Source organism: Neomonachus schauinslandi, chromosome 4 (genome assembly GCF_002201575.2).
Source record: "Neomonachus schauinslandi chromosome 4, ASM220157v2, whole genome shotgun sequence".
Taxonomy (NCBI): domain Eukaryota; kingdom Metazoa; phylum Chordata; class Mammalia; order Carnivora; family Phocidae; genus Neomonachus; species Neomonachus schauinslandi.
The window spans coordinates 124903459-124922984 of record NC_058406.1 but is presented as its reverse complement, the minus strand read 5'-3'; the positions used below and the strand labels follow the sequence as shown (position 1 = coordinate 124922984).

The following is a 19526-nucleotide window of genomic DNA, read 5'->3' as shown; positions in this document are numbered from 1 at the left end:
TATTTCTTTTTGTTGTCTGATTGCTGTGGCTAGGACTTCTAATGTCCTACCCATCACCAGGCTAGCAGTGGTGATAGTGGACATCCCGGCCGCGTTCCTGACCTTAGGGGAAAAGCTCTCAGTTTTTCCCCATTGAGAATGATATTCGCTGTGGGTTTTTCATAGATGGCTTTTATGATATTGAGGTATGTACCCTCTATCCCTACACTCTGAAGAGTTTTGATCAAGAAAGGATGCTGTACTTTGTCAATTTTTAATTCAAAAATCCTAGCAAACTACTAAGAAGGAAACTTTCCTAACTTTATAAAGTATCTATTAAAAACAAAAACCTACTATGGGCGCCTGCGTGGCTCAGTTGGTTAAACGACTGCCTTCAGCTCAGGTCATGATCCCAGGGTCCTGGGATCGAGGTCCGCATCGGGCTCCCTGCTCCGCGGGAAGCCTGCTTCTCCCTCTCCCACTCCCCCTGCTTGTGTTCCCTCTCTCGCTGTGTCTCTCTCTGTCAAATAAATAAATAAAATCTTTAAAAAAACAAAAAACAAAAAAAACAAAAACCTACTAATGTTGCAATGATCATTCCTCTTAATATCAGGACCCACTCAAAAAAATATTAAGTATTACCACTTCTTTTCAACATTGTATTTCAATTCTTAGGCCCAGTTAAAAAAAAAAAGACATAAAAGCTATCAAGACTGAAAAGAAACAAAACTGTCATTTTTACTACTTTTCACTAATGATAGCGATCATATAATCATATAGAGAAAAAAAGAAAAGCTATAATAACTGGAAAGAAAGAAATAACACTGTCATTTTCACAAACAATATGGCTCTTTACATAGAAAAATTCAAAATAATTTCTGACTAAGTAAGAATAAATAAGATAATTTAGCATGTTTCTCCATGCACATTTAAAATCAAAATAATAAACTTATTTTATCATAATTAAATCCACTTTCTGGTCCAATCTCAGAGAATAATCCATGGTAAAACCTCCTCATTTTCAGAGTAGGCTGGCATTGAAGCCCTTTTGAAGCAGGACTTCAATGAGCTGGATGATCCTCCAAAATCACACTTTTAAGTATATTAAAATACAGAAGAAAGTAAACTAATAGATATAGATTCTGTAACACCTTCACTAACCCAGAGAAGAGTAAAATGACCAATTTGTCTATCTCTATCTCAGCAAGGCATTTACTTTTCACAAACTAAAACTCTGCTAGATATTAAATAAAATTTCAGTATCAGTGAAAAGAAAACATCAAATTCAGAATTTCTGCAAACTATATGATTTTTATGAATAACCATTATTTGTCAAAATGAGCCAGCAAGAAAAAAAACCCTCCATTTAAGAATCCCAGATGTATACCCGGGGCGCCTGGGTGGCTCAGTTGGCTAGGTGTCTGCCTTTGGCTCTGGTCATTATCCCAGGGTCCTGGGATTGACCCCCACCCATGTCAGGCTCCCTGCTCAGTGGGAGCCTGCTTCTCCCTCTCCTCTCTGATTGTGCTCTCTCTCGCTATCTCTGTCACTGTCTCTCTCTCACAAATAAATAAATAAAATATTTGGGAAAAAAAAAGAAAAAGAATCCCAGATGTATACCCCATGTGAGTGAGAAGGCAATCAATTAAACAAACAAAAAAGGATGCTATTTATTTTAGCTGCATCTTTCTTAGGCTTGCTTAGATTGAATGGAGTCACATAAATAGTTATGTTTTTACTTTACTCAAATCATAATATTTTTAACCACATGGATAACTTAAGACTCTCACAAACAACAGAAAATCCAACTCAGTCCTTCTTACACACACACACACAAAAGGGGCATCCACGGACTCCTGTACTAGACTACAGAGATTTTAATTCCTTTTACTTTGTGGATCATCTTTTACCCTTCTTTGAGGTCTTTGCATATTTTTCATTTGTGAAACTTAGAAGTAGTGGAAAGGTTTAGCCTGCTTTGTAATAAAGCAAAGATTATCTTGTATTTCTGCAAACCATAATGGTTTTATGCATTTATTCATTCAACAAGTATTTAATTAAATTCTTATGATGCATATACTATAAATTAGAAACTTAGGAGGAATATTGGGGGGGGGGAGCCAATAGTATAGTTAGAAAGACAAACTATAACCCAGAAAGTAGTTAAATAACATTGTGATTAACCCCTAAAGTGAGTGGCACAGCCCCTAAGTGCAATAGGAGTTCACAGAAAGAGTGTATCTAGGGTAGCCATACATGTCCAAAATATTTAATTAAAAAAACAAAACATGAAATATCCCTTAATGAGCGGTTGATACTCAGATAGGAAAATGTAGATTCTGGGGTATGTGCCCAGATCCTTCCTTCAGAAACAAAAGCTCATTCTGCCAAATGCCAGGAGTGTTGGCTGCTGGGAGGCCCTCACCTAAGGCCTTTTCCAGAATTGTCCTTCCAGGAAGGCAGCTGCCTCATCCAAGGTCACATTCTCTCTCTCTGGAGGAAGTGTGCTTCTAATCACTAAGTACAAAAACCCAGCCCCATGCTTCTATTGGAACAGCCTTTAAAGGCCTCCCCACTTCCAGGGCTCTCCCAGTGAGGGTCCCTATGTGATCAGCCGAAGGCTTTCTTATAACAGCCTCACAGTTCACTTTGTTCCTCCATTCAGTCCCACTGCCTTCACTCCCTTCAAGGTGCTGCTCCCATGAGCATTCTGCAATTAACCCTCTGCATGAAAATCTCCATCCCAGAGTCTGTCTCCCGAGGAACCTAGTCTAAGACATTATAGAAAACAGAGAAAATACTCAATGTAGAGAGAACACCAAGCAAAGACTTGACATTATAAGTTTTGGGGTAATTGGACAAACTAGCCTGGTTCACACTGAAGGCAGTGTGTGGGGAAAACGAAAAGTATGGTTAAACAGATTTTGGAGGACCCTGAATGCCACCCTCATTTGGAATTCATCCCATAATTCAGTGTTCCAAAACTCTGGCATCTTCAGTGTCCCAGGACTGTGAATTCATCCTCCTGGATGTCTGGACACAGAGCTAAAAGTGACAAAGTGCAAGCATGAAAATTCTCTGAAGTTTGATTATCTTTAAAATTTACATGAATCTTGCATTTTGCCCACAGTTATCGGCATTTGTCATAATGAATGCATCCTCTTGTTTAAGAAGCATGGCCACAATGAGTGGAGAAACAGTGTGTGTGTGTTTGCGTGTGTGTGTGTGTTCACAATTCTCAGTGTTTTCAGCTCTTTAAAGAGGGCTTTAAAGAGGGCTAAAAAAGGGCGCCTGGGTGGCTCAGTTGGTTAAGCGACTGCCTTCGGCTCAGGTCATGATCCTGGAGTCCCGGGATCGAGTCCCGCATCGGGCTCCCTGCTCGACAGGGAGTCTGCTTCTCCCTCTGACCCTCCCCCCTCTCATGTGCTCTCTCTCATTCTCTCTCTCTCAAATAAATAAATAAAATCTTTAAAAAAAAAAAAAAGAGGGCTAAAAAAAAAAAGAGGGGGAATAGGTAAAAATGATAGTTGGATTGTGTTTGAAAATGTTGACTCACTTCTTCCTCCTGCCCCAGCACCATTTCTACCCACCTGATGCTCATTTCCATGCTACCTGCTCTTAGCCTCTCCTAACCGTCACTTCTGATTTGTCTACTCAATGAGGGGTTTTCCTCTCATCCTCCGCCAATAGGCCCCATTAAGGTTTTAGTTGACAAGAAATTCAGTACTAATATGCAAATTCAGTATGCATGTGGGAGTCAGCAGGGGCCTCAAGAAGACGAAATCATCTAAAACAAATGACTTAATACTAATAGCAATAGCGCAGTAACACAAAGAGCTTCGAAAATCAGAATGGTTGTGGGAGCAAAAACAGCCCCTTGGTACCTCGTATAAAAGCTGGATCCCATTCTTATCCATTCTTATCTTTTTGCACATGCTACAGAGTTATAATAATATCACACATACAATCTTGAATTCATCTTTTCTACATTTTTAATGGTTCCATAATATCCCATCTAGAGAAAAGTTTATTTAACCTTTTAAAATAATGTTTAGTAAGAAGAGTAAGAACAAATAGCTAATTGCAGGAAATGGGCTCCTGTGCACTGTGGAAACAGGTCAGAGAACAAGGCTGACCAAGTCTCTTTCTTTGTGGAGGTTTTAAGACAGGGAGCCAAACACTAAACAAATAAATGAGAACCTGCCACACCTGATGAGTGCTGTAGGGGATAAAACACTGGAATGGTGGAGTCTGATGGGAAGCTGTTGAGACTGGGTTGCCTGTGAGGGCCTCTCTGACATGTTTAACCCTGAGATCTGAACAGCAGGAGGAGCTAGCCACGTGAGTGAGGCATGTAAGGGGAAACTCCAAAGCAGAGAAACAGACCATGCAAAAGCCCTGAGTCTCAAAGCTTGCCTTTTAGGCAGCTTCGTCTCTGCTACTCATAAGGCTAACCCTGGGAGACATCGTCTTGCAAATATATTCTCACTAAACAATCCAGAATGAGCCAAGCAAATATTTTTAGAAAGAAAGCCAGCTGTCGTGGGTAACAACAGGAAACAGAGGATTCAAATATATCCTAGGATGTGCCTAAATTATTTGGACCAAGAGTAGGTCATTTTATGAGTTATAGAACATATTTATATTCATCCTTATTTCAGAAAGAAGTATTTTCCAAAGTAGTATAAATTATGATCAAATAGCATAAATAAAAAGTGGAGGGAAAAAAGATAAAGTAAAAAAACGTAGACAATGTGGGGAAAAAACGAAGGTATAAATGCTCATGAAAAAGGAATTCTCATATACTATTGGTGGGAATGTAAATTGGGGAGGGGTGAAATAGAAGAGATTAAGAATACACTTATCTTCATGAGCACTGAGACATGCATAGAATTGCTGAACCATTATAATGTACACCTGAAACTAATATAACACTGTATGTTAACTATACTTCAATAAAAAAAAGGAAAAAATGTTCATGATAATGGCCTACATTCTGGCTACCACTAGGTATGACTTTTCCAGAACTCTATGCAAAAAAAAGGAAGGGAATACTATGAATTACACAGTTCAAAATAGTTATATACGATTATTTTTCTTTCTTTTTTATTTTATTTATCTTTTAATTCCAGTATAACTAACATACAATGTTATATTAGTTTCAGGTGTATAATAGTGATTCAACAATGCTGTATGTTAGTGCTCACCATGATAAGTGTACTCTTGATCCTCTTCACCTATTTCACCCATCCCCCCACCCACCTCCCCTCTGGTGCCCATCAGTTTGTTCTCTGTAGTTGGGTCTACTTTTTAATTTGTCTCTTTTTCCTTTGTTTGGTTTCTTAAATTCCACATATGAGTGAAATCATATGGGCATTTGTCTTTCTCTGACTGACTTATTTCACTTAGCATAATACCCTCTAGATACATCCATATTGTTGCAAATGGCAATATTTCATTCTTTTTGTGGCTAAGGAATATTCCATTTTGTGTGTATGTGTGTGTGTGTGTGTGTGTGTGTACACCACATCTTCACATCTTCTTTTATTCATTCATCTACTGATGGACAGTTGGGCTGATTCCATAATTTGGCTACTGTAAATTATGCAACATAGAAGTACATTTATCCTTTTGAATTAGTGTTTTCATATTCTTTTGGTAAATACCCAGTAGTGGAATTACTGGATCATATGGTATTTCTAGTTTTAATTTTTTGAGGAACCTCTGTACTGTTTTCACAGTAGCTGCACCAGCTTGCATTCCCACCAACAGTGCATGAGGGTCCCTTTTTCTTGGCATCCTCGTCAACACTTGTTGTTTCTTTGATTTTAGCCATTCTGACAGGTGTGAGGTTCATACACTATCTTTGACATTATAAAATTGAACAATAGTTCAATTTCAAAGAGGATGCTGCCTAATGCAATGAACATGCCCCTCCACAACATCCTTTAACAGATGACAAAACTGTATTTTCATGGTTTGATTCTTATGACTCCCAAAGGATTCTTAAATCACTCCACTGCACAACTCAGGGAAAGAAATTCTTCAGTGGGTCACCCTAATGCTGAATGGGCACCCAAGTCACTGTTCAACTAACTTTATCCAAAAATATGTTTGCTAATAACTTGAGAACTTAATGTATATGACCCTCATGAATTATTCACCAAATATTATTTCTCAAAATTGAACTATTGATAAACCTATTGACACTGATCTCTGTCTTAGATTCCCTATCAATCCATACACCGTAGAAGTGGATGTTGCCAATTGTGCACAGACCTCAATGTCTTTTTTTTTAAAGATTTTATTTATTTATTTGACAGAGAGAGACAAAGCGAGAGAAGGAACACAAGCAGGGGGAGTGGGAGAGGGAGAAGCAGGCTCCCCGCAGAGCAGGGAGCCTATGTGGGGCTCGATCCCAGGACCCTGGGATCATGACCTGAGCCAAAGGCAGACGCCTAACAACTGAGCAACCCAGGTGTCCCTAGACCTCAATGTCTTAACTGAAAGTTAAGAAAGGGTTAGATTTAAAACAATTCTGTGAAAACTAGGACTTTAAGCTTCCACAGAGCAGAGGATTTGTCATCTGTATACTTTAAGAGTATTTTTTCATATCATTGCTATACCACTAAAATGAAAGATAATAAGAAATGTTTCAATGAATTTTCAGTCGGAATAGAATAATATTCTGCACTTAATAAACTGTAGCTGGTTTCAATTACCATTTTATATAATGCTAAGCTGATTATTATACATTGTAAACAAAAAATACAACAGGAAAAAATGAAATAACCAAAACAATACCAGGTCCTCTGGAGAGAATTCATGGAAGTAAAATAGCATTAAAATAAAAATAGTACCTCAAAAACATACGGCTACAATAAATCTTACACAATAAAGTTCACTTCATACAAACAGATATATTACTTCAATGTACAGACAAATAAAATGTATTCTCAATTCAATATAGCTAGTCACTTTGAATTTAGATCATGTTCAAAAAGTGAAGAAACAGCAGGAGTTAAACACTCCTTTACGCTCCAGGCTATCCTTCAAAAAAAAAAATTCTCTTTTTTATGTTAAAGGAAGAAATTACAACCTAAAACTATCAGTGTGTTTCATGTAGAACATTACCCAACAATCAGATCATTTAGATATTTTTAATAATTCATGTTTAGATGTCTTACTGTTGCTAAGAACTTCCAGGAACAAAGACAACAGAAACTAAGTCTATTTAACATATCTACTTTTCATGTTATTTAATTTACATACTTGATTCTATGGCAAATTTCTTGAAAACCAATTTCTAAATGTCAATTTAAAATATGAATTTCTTACTTCTATTAGTATAATGATGGAATGTATTGATGAGTATGAAAATGGACCAAGCATATAAACAGAAAACCAAGATAGGCTTTTGTAAAATTACCGGAATAGGATAGTTGAGAGTGCCCCCAAGTATTGCCAGTCTTTTCTAAATACACAGGAGTTTTTGAGGACAGGAAATGTTTTATTTGAATTTATATTTCTCAGTACATAATACAGCACCCAATAAACGTACCAAATGAATATAAATGAAGTTCCAAACATCATGCACCAAAGAATTTAATAGCTGTTGAAAAGATAACAAAGTCATAATGAATTTTCAAGAAAGTGAAGTCTCCCATAAACTACTGACATATTCCCAGACTCCTAGTGGCAAATGATTATTCATACCCAAACCACCCTTTTCAAATTTGTTAAGTTGGTCCTGATTTTTTTTATTCATAAATGTATTTGACAACTATTTAGTAGAACACCTATTATGCACCAGACATTTTCTAGGCATGAAGATATAAGCAGTTAAAAAGACTGACAAATATCTTCCTGTAAGAAGCTTAGGTACTAGTGGGATAAACAATATAAACTGAAATCAAAGGAATAAATCCAATAAAACAATATCAAATGACAATAAGGTATATATAAAAAAAAAATCATGCTACAGAGAGTGACAGGGGAGGCTGGGTCTGTGTGTGCTATTTTAGTTGAGGGTGATCCAGCTTGCCTCTCTGAGTCAAGACATATTCGGGATTGTTTTCTAATTACGTAAAATGTTTCCAAATTTAGCCAAAGTATACTTTTGTGATACAGCCAACAAACAAGACCTGCCCCCACCACTGAACAAAGAACACACACACACACACACACACACACACTGAACAAAGAAGACACACACACACACACACACACACACTGTTTGGCCAAGTGCTACTCTCCTTTCTACCTGTGCCAAAATGCTTTTTCAGAGAATCCAGAGCTACAACATAAAAATGCAGATGCACACTTTGAATTAGTCCTAATTTCAGGATACTAGATGGTCATCCTTCAAAAGCATCTCTCCACATCATCTGTCATTGAGGTATCAATATTAATAGGAAAGAGAAGTAGCAGCATCTAATGTGATGGCAGCCAAAATTCACTGGGTGTACACCAAGTGCCAGGCACTGGACTGGGTTCTTTAGACCTTGGTTCATCTCATACATTCCTCATAAAGCCCCTCTTAGGTATTATTTTGCAGATGAGGACGTTGATGTTCACAGAGATCATCAAGCAAAGTGCTCAGGGTCAAGCAGAGAGTAAATGATTGCTAAGCTTGAGATATTTCCAAAGATCACCTGCTTCATCCCATATAACTGTGTCATGCGACTTCCTCACTCAAATGCACTTGAGGGGTATGCAGTAAGCCTTGCACAGTGGTGTGACTTAATTTATCAGGCCCTCTCTTAAAAGCAGATATTAAAAAGGGAAAAATATGACTGAAAGTGAATTAGGTAGTTAAGTACATAATTAAAATTTATTCACTGTACATAAAGGGTAATTAATGTGACGGGGAATATTTTGCTCTAGGTCTTAAAGGAATAAATACGAAGATGCTATTTGCTAGCTGGTTATATCTTCAATGTACTTTTTCCATAGAAGGAAAAAAAAAATACACAAGTTAATGTTTTGTTTAATTCAACAGATATCAATTAAGCCCTGTGTTATAGTCTGTGCTCCACTAGATACAGTAGATGCACAATAAAGAATGAGGGAAGATACTTGTTTCCCACCTTCAGGAACTAAAGATCTACCTTCAATACCAAACATGATATATTATACGAACAAACACCTCCTGTCAGCAAATTACTGATATTCATACATCTTTCACTGTAGAAGAGCCTGCTGTCTAGCTGGATAGATTGTCCTCTATGAATGGAAGGGCCCAGAGGAATGACATAAAAAGCAGGCTCCCTATTCTAACCAATCACATCAGTCCACTTTTTAAATGTATGCATGCTAGCCTATAAAATTCCCTCTCAGCACTGCTTGAGCTGTGTCCCACAAATTTTGATATATCTTCCTTTTCCTTGTTTGATGGATTTTTATTCCCCTGAGATTTCTTCTTTTTTTAAGATTTTTTATTTATTTATTTGTGAGAGAGAGAGAACGAGAGAAAGCACAAGCAAGGGGAGCAGGAGAGGGAGAGGGAGAAGCAGGCTCTTCACTGAGCAAGGAGCCTGATGCATGGCTGGATCCCAGGACCCTGGGATCACAACCTGAGCAGAAGGTAGATACTTAACCAACTGAGCCACCCAGGCATCCCTGAGATTTCTTCTTTGCCCATATTATTTAGAAGTATGCTGTATATTTTCACAGTGTTTTAGAAATTTTCCTGTTTTCTTTCTGTTACTGACTTATAGTTCTATTCCATTGTGATGGAGAAAATACATTGTATGATTTCAACTGAGGTTTGTTTTGTGGTTCAGGGAATGATCTGTCTTTCCATGTCATTCCATGTCACTTGGAAAAAACATGTATTCTGTAGTTGTTGCATAGAATGGTCTACAAATGTTGACTAGGACTTAGTTGACTAAGTCTACATAGAATGGTCTACAAAAACTTAGGACTGCTATTTTTCTTGGGTTGACTCTTACAATACTATATAATGATAGTTTCTATCTCTGGTAATTTTCTATCCTCTGAAGTCTACTTTATCTGATATTAAGATAGCCACTCCTCTTTTCTTTTGATGTTTGCATATTTTTTTCTATTCTTTTACTTTTAGCCTGTTTATATCTTTGTATTTTAAATGAGTTTCTTAGACACAGCATATGGTTACATCATGTTTTTTAATCCACTCTGACAATCTCTGTCTTTTAATTGGTATCCTTAGACCATTTGCATTTAATTTAATTATTGACATATTAGGGCTAAAGTCTGCCATGTTATTTTTTGTTTTCTGTTCTTTGTTTTGTTTTTATTTTTCCTATTCCTGTGAGTTATCTGAACATTTTTTAGAACTCCATTTTAAATTACTAGAGTTTTGGGGGCACCTGTGGCTCATCTGCCTTCAGCTCAAGTCATGATCCCAGGGTCCTGGGATGGAGCCCCATGTCAGGCTCCCTGCTCAGCAGGGAGTCTGCTTCTCCCTCTCCCTCTGCTCCTGCCCCCTGCTCATGCTCTCGCTCTCTCTCTCTCAAATAAATAAATAAAATCTTTTTTAAAAAATCTATTAAGTTACTAGAGTTTTTGAGAGCATCTTTATGTACAGCTTTTTTAGCGGTTGCTCTAGGTATGACATTATATATATATACAACTTATCCATAGGAGTCGTTGTTTGACCAATGTAAGTGAACTATAGAAAACTTACCTCCTTTGTTCCTCTTTACTCTTCCTTGCTTATAATACAACTGTCTTAAATACTCCTCTACAGAACCACATCTGACACTGCTATAATTTTTGCTTCAACCACCAAATGTAATTTAGAAAACTTGAGAAGAAAAATGTATTATATTTAGTCATATCTTTGCTCGTTCCATGTTCTTTCTTCCTTCCTAATGTTCTAAAGTTTTTTCTTTTATAATTTTCTCTCTGTTTAAAGGACTTCCTTTAGCCATACTTTTAGGGTAGACCTGCTGGTGACCAATTCTCTTGATTTATCTTTCAATTTCTTTTTTTGAGTTTCAGAGGTAAAATTTAGTGATTCATCAGTTGCATATTACACCCAGTGCTCATTACATCACATGCCCTCCTTAATGCCCATCACCCAGTTACCCCATCCCCCGACCCACCTCCCCTCCAGCAACCCTCAGTTTGTTTCCTAGAGTTCAGTGTCTCTTATGGTACAGCAATGTCCACAATAGCCAAATTATGATTTCCCCTTCATTTCTAAAGGATATTTTCTCTGAGTACAGAACTCTAGGTTCTTTCTTTCAGCACCTGAAAAAGGTTTTGCCACCGCCTCCTGATATCTATAGGTTTGATGAGAACCTGCTGTCAAATTGTTTTTCCTGTATAGGTAAGGTATTTCATTTCTCTTGCTGCTTTCAAGATATATCTTGTCTTTTTTTTTTTTCCAGAAGTTTAATTATAAGTATCTTGGCATGGATTTAATGGCAGGAGTGGCCTCATTACCACTCAGCAATGTAGAAAGTCCTGACTCTTTTCTAGGCCTCCTCTGACATGACCCCGTGGGGAGGGAGAGGAATATCTCACTATTGCCAGGGGTAAGAGAAGCCAGGCTTCCCAGATGGTCTCCACTGACACTGGGCTCACATGGTAGGGTTAAGAGTGGGGCCACAATGTAAATGTAAAATAAAGCCACAATGAGAAATCACACAAATCTATTAGAATGGCTACTATTACAAAGACAGGTGATACCAAGTTTTGGTGAGAATATGGAACAGCTGGAACTCTCATACAATGTTCACAGGAACATAAAATTGCACATACACTTTTCAAAACTAGTGGCTAATGTCCTAAAAAGTTAAACCTACACCTACCATATGATCCAGCCAATCCACTCCAGGCATTTACCCAAGAAAAACAAAAGCATACATCCATACAGAATACTGCTCAGCAATTAAAAGAAATAAACTATCAATACATAATACAAAATGGATGAATTGTAAAATAATTATGTTGAGTGAAAGAAGATATACCCCCCAAAAACTACATAGTGTATGATTTCATTTATACAAAACTCTAGAAAAGGAAAACTATTCTATAGTGACAGAAAGGAGACCAGTGGTTGCCTAGGGAGGTGGAGGGAGTAAGGAAAGGTACAAAGGAGGAATTACAAGGGGCATTCTAGACAACAAGAAGGAGACAAGGCATATGAGGAGCACGTCCTAACTAAGTCCATGTATTTTAAGGCACCTTCCAGAGAATTCCAAATAACATTTCCAGTATTTATCATTGCCTCTATGCCACTTATATATTTTATTATGCACCATATATAGTGCAAAGGAGAAATAACTATTCATAATAAAGAAGTTCTATTATAAAGAAGGAGAAACAGTCTATCTCAGCACCCTTCCTTGTGTTCCAGTACTCTTGTGCATTTATTTTTTTAAGATTTTTGTCGATATTTCGGGGCGCCTGGGTGGCTCAGTTGGTTAAGCGACTGCCTTCGGCTCAGGTCATGATCCTGGAGTCCCGGGATCGAGTCCCGCATCAGGCTCCCTGCTCAGCAGGGGGTCTGCTTCTCCCTCTGCCCTCTTCCCTCTCGTGCTCTCTGTCTCTCATTCTCTCTCAAATAAATAAATAAAATCTTTAAAAAAAAAAAAAGATTTTTGTCAATATTTCAATAAAATTTTGGAGGAAGAAGAGGAAAATGTATAGGCTTAGTTGACCAGAATTGTACATTTTCTTTACTCAGAATTATAGCTTGTTACTTATTGGTTTCCATGTATAAACCCACTGATACAATTCTTAACTAAATTCACATAATTTAATGTTTAAAGAAAACCCAATGGGTGAACTATTTGTAAGTACTTATTTCCTAGATGCTCATTTTTATTTTTACTTTTAATACTTTTTTACTTTGAAATAACTTTAAACGTACAGAAAAGGTATATGAACAGCACAAATAACTCCATATACCCTTCACCTAAAGACCCCATTCACGTTTTGCAAAACTTTCCCAAGAATGTCCTTCTTAGTGAAAGTGTCAGTTCTAGGACTATATTTTGCACTTAGTTGTACTGTCCCATCAGTCTGAAACTTCCCTTGACCTTCATGACCTTAACATCTTTGAAGACACCAGGAAAGCAGGACTTCCCTATCAGGTTTATCAGATATTTTTTCATTAATCAGTTCAGGTCATGCATGACTGGCAGAAATATTAAAGAAGCAAAATCATGTTGTTTTAATTGCATCCTATCGGAGGCACACAATATTGATTGTCCCATCACTTGAGTAAAGCAGCATCAGCCAGCTTTCTTTACTATAAAGTTACTTTTCCCTTTGTAATTAACAACTACTTTGTGGAAAGATACTAGAGATTAGGTAAACATCTCATACCTCCTCCAACTTTCACCCATTATTTTTGGCAACAGTTAATGTTTCTTGCCTGAATAATTGCTAAATGCTTGCCAAATAGTGATTTTCTAATTCCACCACCCCTTCTACTCTTATTAATTGGCACTCTACTATAAGGTAAAGCTTTCTCTTCTCCCCATAAATTGAATATCCCATTATATTGCAGGATAATAAAATACTCCCATTTTATAAGTAAGAAAATCTGTTACACTCATACTTCAGGTCTCAAATTGTTCCAGATTTAGTTAACAGAGCCTCTTCAAGCTTTTGACATGTTCCTATAATTCTTTGACTACTTCCTTATTTCGCATAAGATGGTCCAGGCTCATCTTGTACTTTCCCAGACCCATTTCTCCAAGGATACCTGGTTCTACTTGATGGAGAATGGTATTTAGAATGTAAAATCTGGTCACTAGGTGTGCGCATTGCTACTGAGGTGTTGCTATTCCCAGGCCATCACAGTAAACAGAGTAAGAAAATAAATGCAGGCATATATACTTATGTATATGGTAATACATACAAATCTATACTTACTTCTGTTTCCTATTTTATAAGTAAGACAATCTGTTACTCTCATATTTTGAGTCTCAAATTGTCCCAGATTTAGTTAACAGAGCCTCTTCAAGCTTTTGACATGTTCCTATAATTCTTTGACCACTTCCTCATTTCCTGGTATAAGATGGTCTAGGTCTTGTACCTTCCCAGACCCAAGTCTAGAATCAACCATTTCTCCAAGGATACCTGGTTCTACTTGATGAAGAATGGTATTTAGAACTCAGAATCTGGTCACTAGGTGTGCTCATTGCTACTGAGGTGTTGCTTTTCTCAGGCCATCACAGTAGACAGAGTAAGGAAATAAATGCAGGCATATATACTTATGTATATGTTAATACATACAAATCTATGCTTACTTCTATTACATTTATATCTGTTTCTATTCTTGAAGTCATGAGATACACCAATACTTCCAATTTCAATCCAACACCACAGGGTTCATTCTACATTTTTTCCTTTTTATATTTGTGACTCCCATCTCTAATAGCAAGAGAGCTGGCTTGCATTATTTTCAATATATTTACTTATTCTCTCAACTGCCCCCTACCTCATATATAACAAATCTCCTGATCCTGCCAGGCGACTGCCTGATAATCTGCAGGCCAACTGGAGTTCAAGGTTGCAGACATGGCTGGAAAGTTTGGGGTAGGGTACCAGAGAAAAATAAGTTCTGCAGTAGTAGGTGTGTGAATGATGCAAGCTGACGGTTGACCACCTGTTTGATATGAGTCCACCTCATAACACATATGTCAAATTGGTTAGCACGAATTTAGCCCATGTAAGTAGAGGTACTTTGAAGTAAACAGAGGTGATAAAAGTGGTTCCATTCCACTTGGAGTGGTTCAGACCACATTTGGAGAAATGTAGTGAATTGGGTTTGCCACATCTTCAATACACAGAGATTTAAATATTCTATGGAGAGGTAATGGGGGCTCCATTATCCTGCTTTTAATAGTTTAGGATTTCACTCTCTTATAAATGTAATCATTCCTAAACCAAGGTATATGACTGCCCTAAGCACCCTTCCAACCAATAATATTCAAATAATTATTCTGTTTATTTCATGGGAAATGGGAGAAGCTGATAAGTATATACTTCTCTATGTTGAAAATAGGGAATTTATTGTGATGTTCCACATCATATAATTTATGAGGAATGAAGTTTAACTGCTTACAATATAGACGAAAGAGATCACTTGATCCCAATAAGCAGATATATGCCAGTTAATTATTCAGTTTCAGAATTTTTTACTGTCAGGTTCTTCAACTATTAAGTGGTTGGTTGAGATAAGTCTTGTGTTTGCACCATGAATCTTGCCCATATGTGCTGCAAAAAAAACATACTTTGGTGGAAGCCAAACCATTTCACATCTTGCTAATTAAGTAAGTCATTACATGTGGAAATCTATATTAAATAGGACTACAGTTCTAATTTATTGAAGCAATGTCCAGCATTCCTTATAGATTGATGCCTAGGCTGTTCACTACTAACCTGTCCTGAATAAGCCAATGAAAATACTAATAGTATTCCATCGTACAAAAATTTCAAAGAGGTTGTAGAATATAAGTCATTATTACCTTATCCACCTTACATCTTTATATTATTTAATTAAAATATCATTACCCAAGACTCTAATGCAATGATTTCTAAGCATGGTTTCATAATGCCTCAAAGCATGTTAAATCATTTAAAGGCAATATAAATTTATACTCTTAAATCACCTGGAAACAAGATAAATTTTCATCTAGAGTAGTTTTTGAAATACAATACTGTGTACAGTTTTATGAGCTTCTCACATGATAAAATGTTAGAAATAAGCAAATAAGCTAAGTAAGAAATAAACTAAGTAACTAAATTAAGTAATTAAGCTGTATAGGTAAAAACAGCAGGATACAAGTATTCTCAACCAGTATATGTTACCTTTGCTTTTTGTTTTAAACAATATTCATGTGCTCTCTTTAAAGCGCCTTACTCCAATAAGTTCTCTCAAAATATTCCTACCTTACAAAATCTCTAAAGGGAACATCTTGTCGGGTCTTGTATATTTTCAAAACTAAGGTAAGCCTATGTCACCAACTCCAGTGCCTTAGCACAAAAAAAAAAAAAAAAAATCACAACATAGAACAGATAAAACTTGGGAGTCACCTATTTCAATCTGTGATAGGTAAGAGATTTTAACTTATGTACTGTTTCTTACATTGTGGCCCAGGAATTAAACATGTAACAATCATTTGTGCCACTTCTTACTAAGTTCAGGTTTCTGGGATCCTCCTTGATTGATCTCCTAAAGCAGTTCTTATGAGAACCATTGACCAAAGTCCTGGGAGCTTTGAGGAAAATGCCAGATCAACAATATCCATTTTACACTAGTTTCACTGGTTTTCTAGCATGAGGAGAGAGAGGCTACAAGCTAGTGAGATTTTCTAATTTTGTGAAGTACGTAGAATTCTACTCAAAACCAAGCTCTGTTAGGATCAAAATTTTTGCATATGAACCTGCTTTTAGTAGAAGTTAGCTCTTTTCTCCCTTCAATTATTTAAAGTGCAAATCAATCCTCAAAAATTACCTACTCATCACTGCAATCCAAGCTAATGGGGATGTAGGTAATATGTAACCCCCCCCAAAAAATCAATAAAATACACAGCATATAATTTTGTCATTGTTTGGTTTTTGGTGAGCAGGTCTTACAATTTTATGAAAACAATTCTGCCATCACTTAAAATTCATCAATGTAGAACTATCTGGTGAGCTAGTTTTGTTTTTTTGTTTTTTTTTTAATGAGCACTTGATAAAAATCAAGTTGGATTTATTTCCTAATTGTGTAGAAAGTTTACATATACCCTAAACTCTATTATTATCACTTGGAGAAAGTCTCAGGAATTTTAAAATAAGTTAATAAATCTATTAAAACAATTCACTTGTTCTCCCTGGTAAATGGTACTTTATATTTTAGGGGAGTAAATACACTCTAAAAGTATTTATTTTAATATTTCTTTTGACACAATTAATACACTGTGTCACAAAGGGTTGTTATGCTTTAGCTTTTAATAGATAGATAGAATTATTTATATATAGTCTCTAATCATTAGACTAAAGAAGAACAATCTAGTCGCTCCAGCAATTCTACATTGCTTTTATATATGGACTTCCTTTGCTAACACTTTTGGCAGAAACAAGAATCAAGACATGCATTATAGGATTTTATGACTCTATACAAAAAATGAGTTTCAGTTGAAACAATGGCCATATCTCTCGTTGTACTAGACAGTACAACGTTAACCTAAAGTTGGGCAGAAAAACTTGAGATCTAGTTATCTGAAACCCATCCTTCCCACATCTGATCACATCCCTGTCTGCCTCTCCCTTTTTCTGCTAGGGCATTATTTCGCATTATTTTTTTTCTCTGCAGTTATTCTCTTCTCTTCAGTACTAGGGAACCAGCTCGGTTCTCTCTCCCCCCAGCGCGTTCCAGCCTTATTCCGACGCCGCGGACACGTAAACCCCCAATAATGACCACAACTGCTTTTTTGAGGGGTTGGGGGTATCTTGACCCTTCCACGTCCGGTCGTCTCCTATCAGTGCCCAGCTGGACGGTTGAACCGGGATGGGAACGGACCGTGGGCGTCCCTCCCCGCCGGCACCGGCGTCTGCCCAGCGCCCTGGCTACCCGCGGGACGCTTTGCCAGCGCCGGGTTCAGTCTCCCGTTCTTTTCCTCATGTCCTCCCGCTCTTCCTTTCTCCTACTGTATTTCTGTCATCAGTTCTTTGATGGAGAGAGAAAACAGCTCAGAGCTACACGTCTCTTCTCATAAATACGTGTATGCTTTTCCTGAATCTTCCTCCGCCCCTTTCTCCCCCTAACACATGTAGGGTCTGCAATGCAAAGGACTCTCCGTCCATCCAGACATCAATGTCAGCGTCTCAGTTTGACGATTTCATTCAACGCTCCAGCACCTACCGAAGCCTACTCCTTACCACTTCAGTTTTCTCCCAGTTAACCATATTCCTCTCCAGTGCTAAGCACCTCTTCCCCCTTTCTGGGTTCTACTACTGCCCACATTAAAAAAAAAAAAAAAAAAAAAAATCCAACACTCAATATAGTGTAAATTCCAGGAAGAAAGTGTGCATGTGTAAGACAGTCTAAGTGTGTGCATCTATCCGTCTCAGCCTGTCCGGGTCCTGTGCATGAGGCTGCGAGATACAGGACAGTCAGACCGCGCAAACTTCCCTGCCAGACTGAGGCTGGGCCCTCTCCAGCTCACCTGTCCGCTCCCAGGTAACCAGCGAGGAGCCCGCCCGGCCGCGTTCCAGGACACCTGGCCCGGCCAGAGCTAATGCCAATGAACTGGGGCCGCACGGCCGCCTCCTCCCGCGCATTTTTTCACTCTCCCTCCTTCCTCCGGGTGTTCTGAACCCCTTCCCCCAAACACAAACGGGACCGCCCTCACCCACAGCGCCTTACCTCAAACAGGGGACCGATTTTATTCTTCTCCAGGTAAGCCTGGATCCGGGATTGCTGATGAGACGCCATGGAGAGACAGATCGGGCCGCGGAGAGTGCAGGAAAAGCGCGCGGCCGTGCGCCTCGGCCAGGGGACAGCCCTCCTTTTTCCCGGACTGGAGCCGGGACAGGAGCTCCGGAACCTCGGCTCCCCCGGAGCGGCGGGCAGAGCCCGGGCCGCAGGCGTGGGCTGCAGCCCCGCGAGCCGCGAGCGCGTGGGGCGCCGAGAGCCGGAAGCCCGGGCGCGGCGCCGCCAACTCAGTCAACTCCGAGGCGAAGGGAGAACTCATTCACCGCGTTCTCCTCCTCGCGCCCACCTCCGCCGCTCTCCGCAGCGCGCGGCGCCGGGGGAAATTCTAGGCAGAGGTTCCAGGTTCCTCTCTCCTCTGGGCGGCAGCAGCCAGAGCCAGGGGGCGGGTGCTGCTCCGCCTGGTGCGACGCGGGGGGCGCCCTCGGGCGGTCGGGGGCTGCGGGGCTCGAACTCGCCGCGAGCGTGCGTGAGCGTGCGTGTGTGTCCGCGCGCCCGACTGTGTGCGTCCCCTCTCCCGGGTTACAGGAACAAACAGGCTGGCTTCTCCAGGGGCTGCGCTCGCCCTGCCTGCCGCTCCCTAGCGACAGCGCCTCTCAAAAAGCCAATGGTGAAGGTGCTTCTTTCAAAGTGCTCATAAATCTGGTGCTTGTTGGCTACACTTGGCAGCTACAAATGCTGTTGGAAAGTGTCGTTCCCAAACGCCCCTTGTGAACCTGTCCTCGGCACCTCGTGCTCTGCCCACTCTAGCTCAGAATCCGAGAAAGGCAGAGTTGTGAGAAGGTGCGTGGGTCTGAGGGTTTGCCGCTAAAATGAAGTTGCCTTCCTTTAGAATGTCTGGCTTGGCCTGGAACAAGTCAACGTGCAACTAGAGGCTGAGAACCCAGCTGAAGACTCCCAAAGTGTAGACAGCCAAAGGTTGGAAGCCACCCTTCAGCTGTTGACAGAAGAAGGAATAAAAGTGAGCCGGTCCTCCCTTCCAAATTTGAATTCCTGATTGACATGTAACTATGTGGATTATAATCCACATGTAATTGTGCTTATATGTCTATAGCTATACGCCAGATGCTACTACTCTATCCCACTTAAAAATGTTTCCTCTAGACACTTCGTGAAATCCTCA

At 39.0% G+C, this 19526-nt stretch overlaps 1 protein-coding gene across 1 annotated transcript in view; it reads right to left on the bottom strand.

Annotated features, from left to right (window-relative positions):
- C4H8orf34 (chromosome 4 C8orf34 homolog) overlaps positions 1-18665 on the bottom strand; it is a 154252-nt gene extending 135587 nt beyond the window's left edge. Inside the window, 4 exon segments of the mRNA XM_021688352.1 lie at positions 18338-18405; positions 18408-18468; positions 18470-18529; positions 18531-18665. Coding sequence (XP_021544027.1) covers positions 18338-18405; positions 18408-18468; positions 18470-18529; positions 18531-18665 — 324 coding nt within the window.
- Positions 18666-19526: the final 861 nt, after the last annotated feature.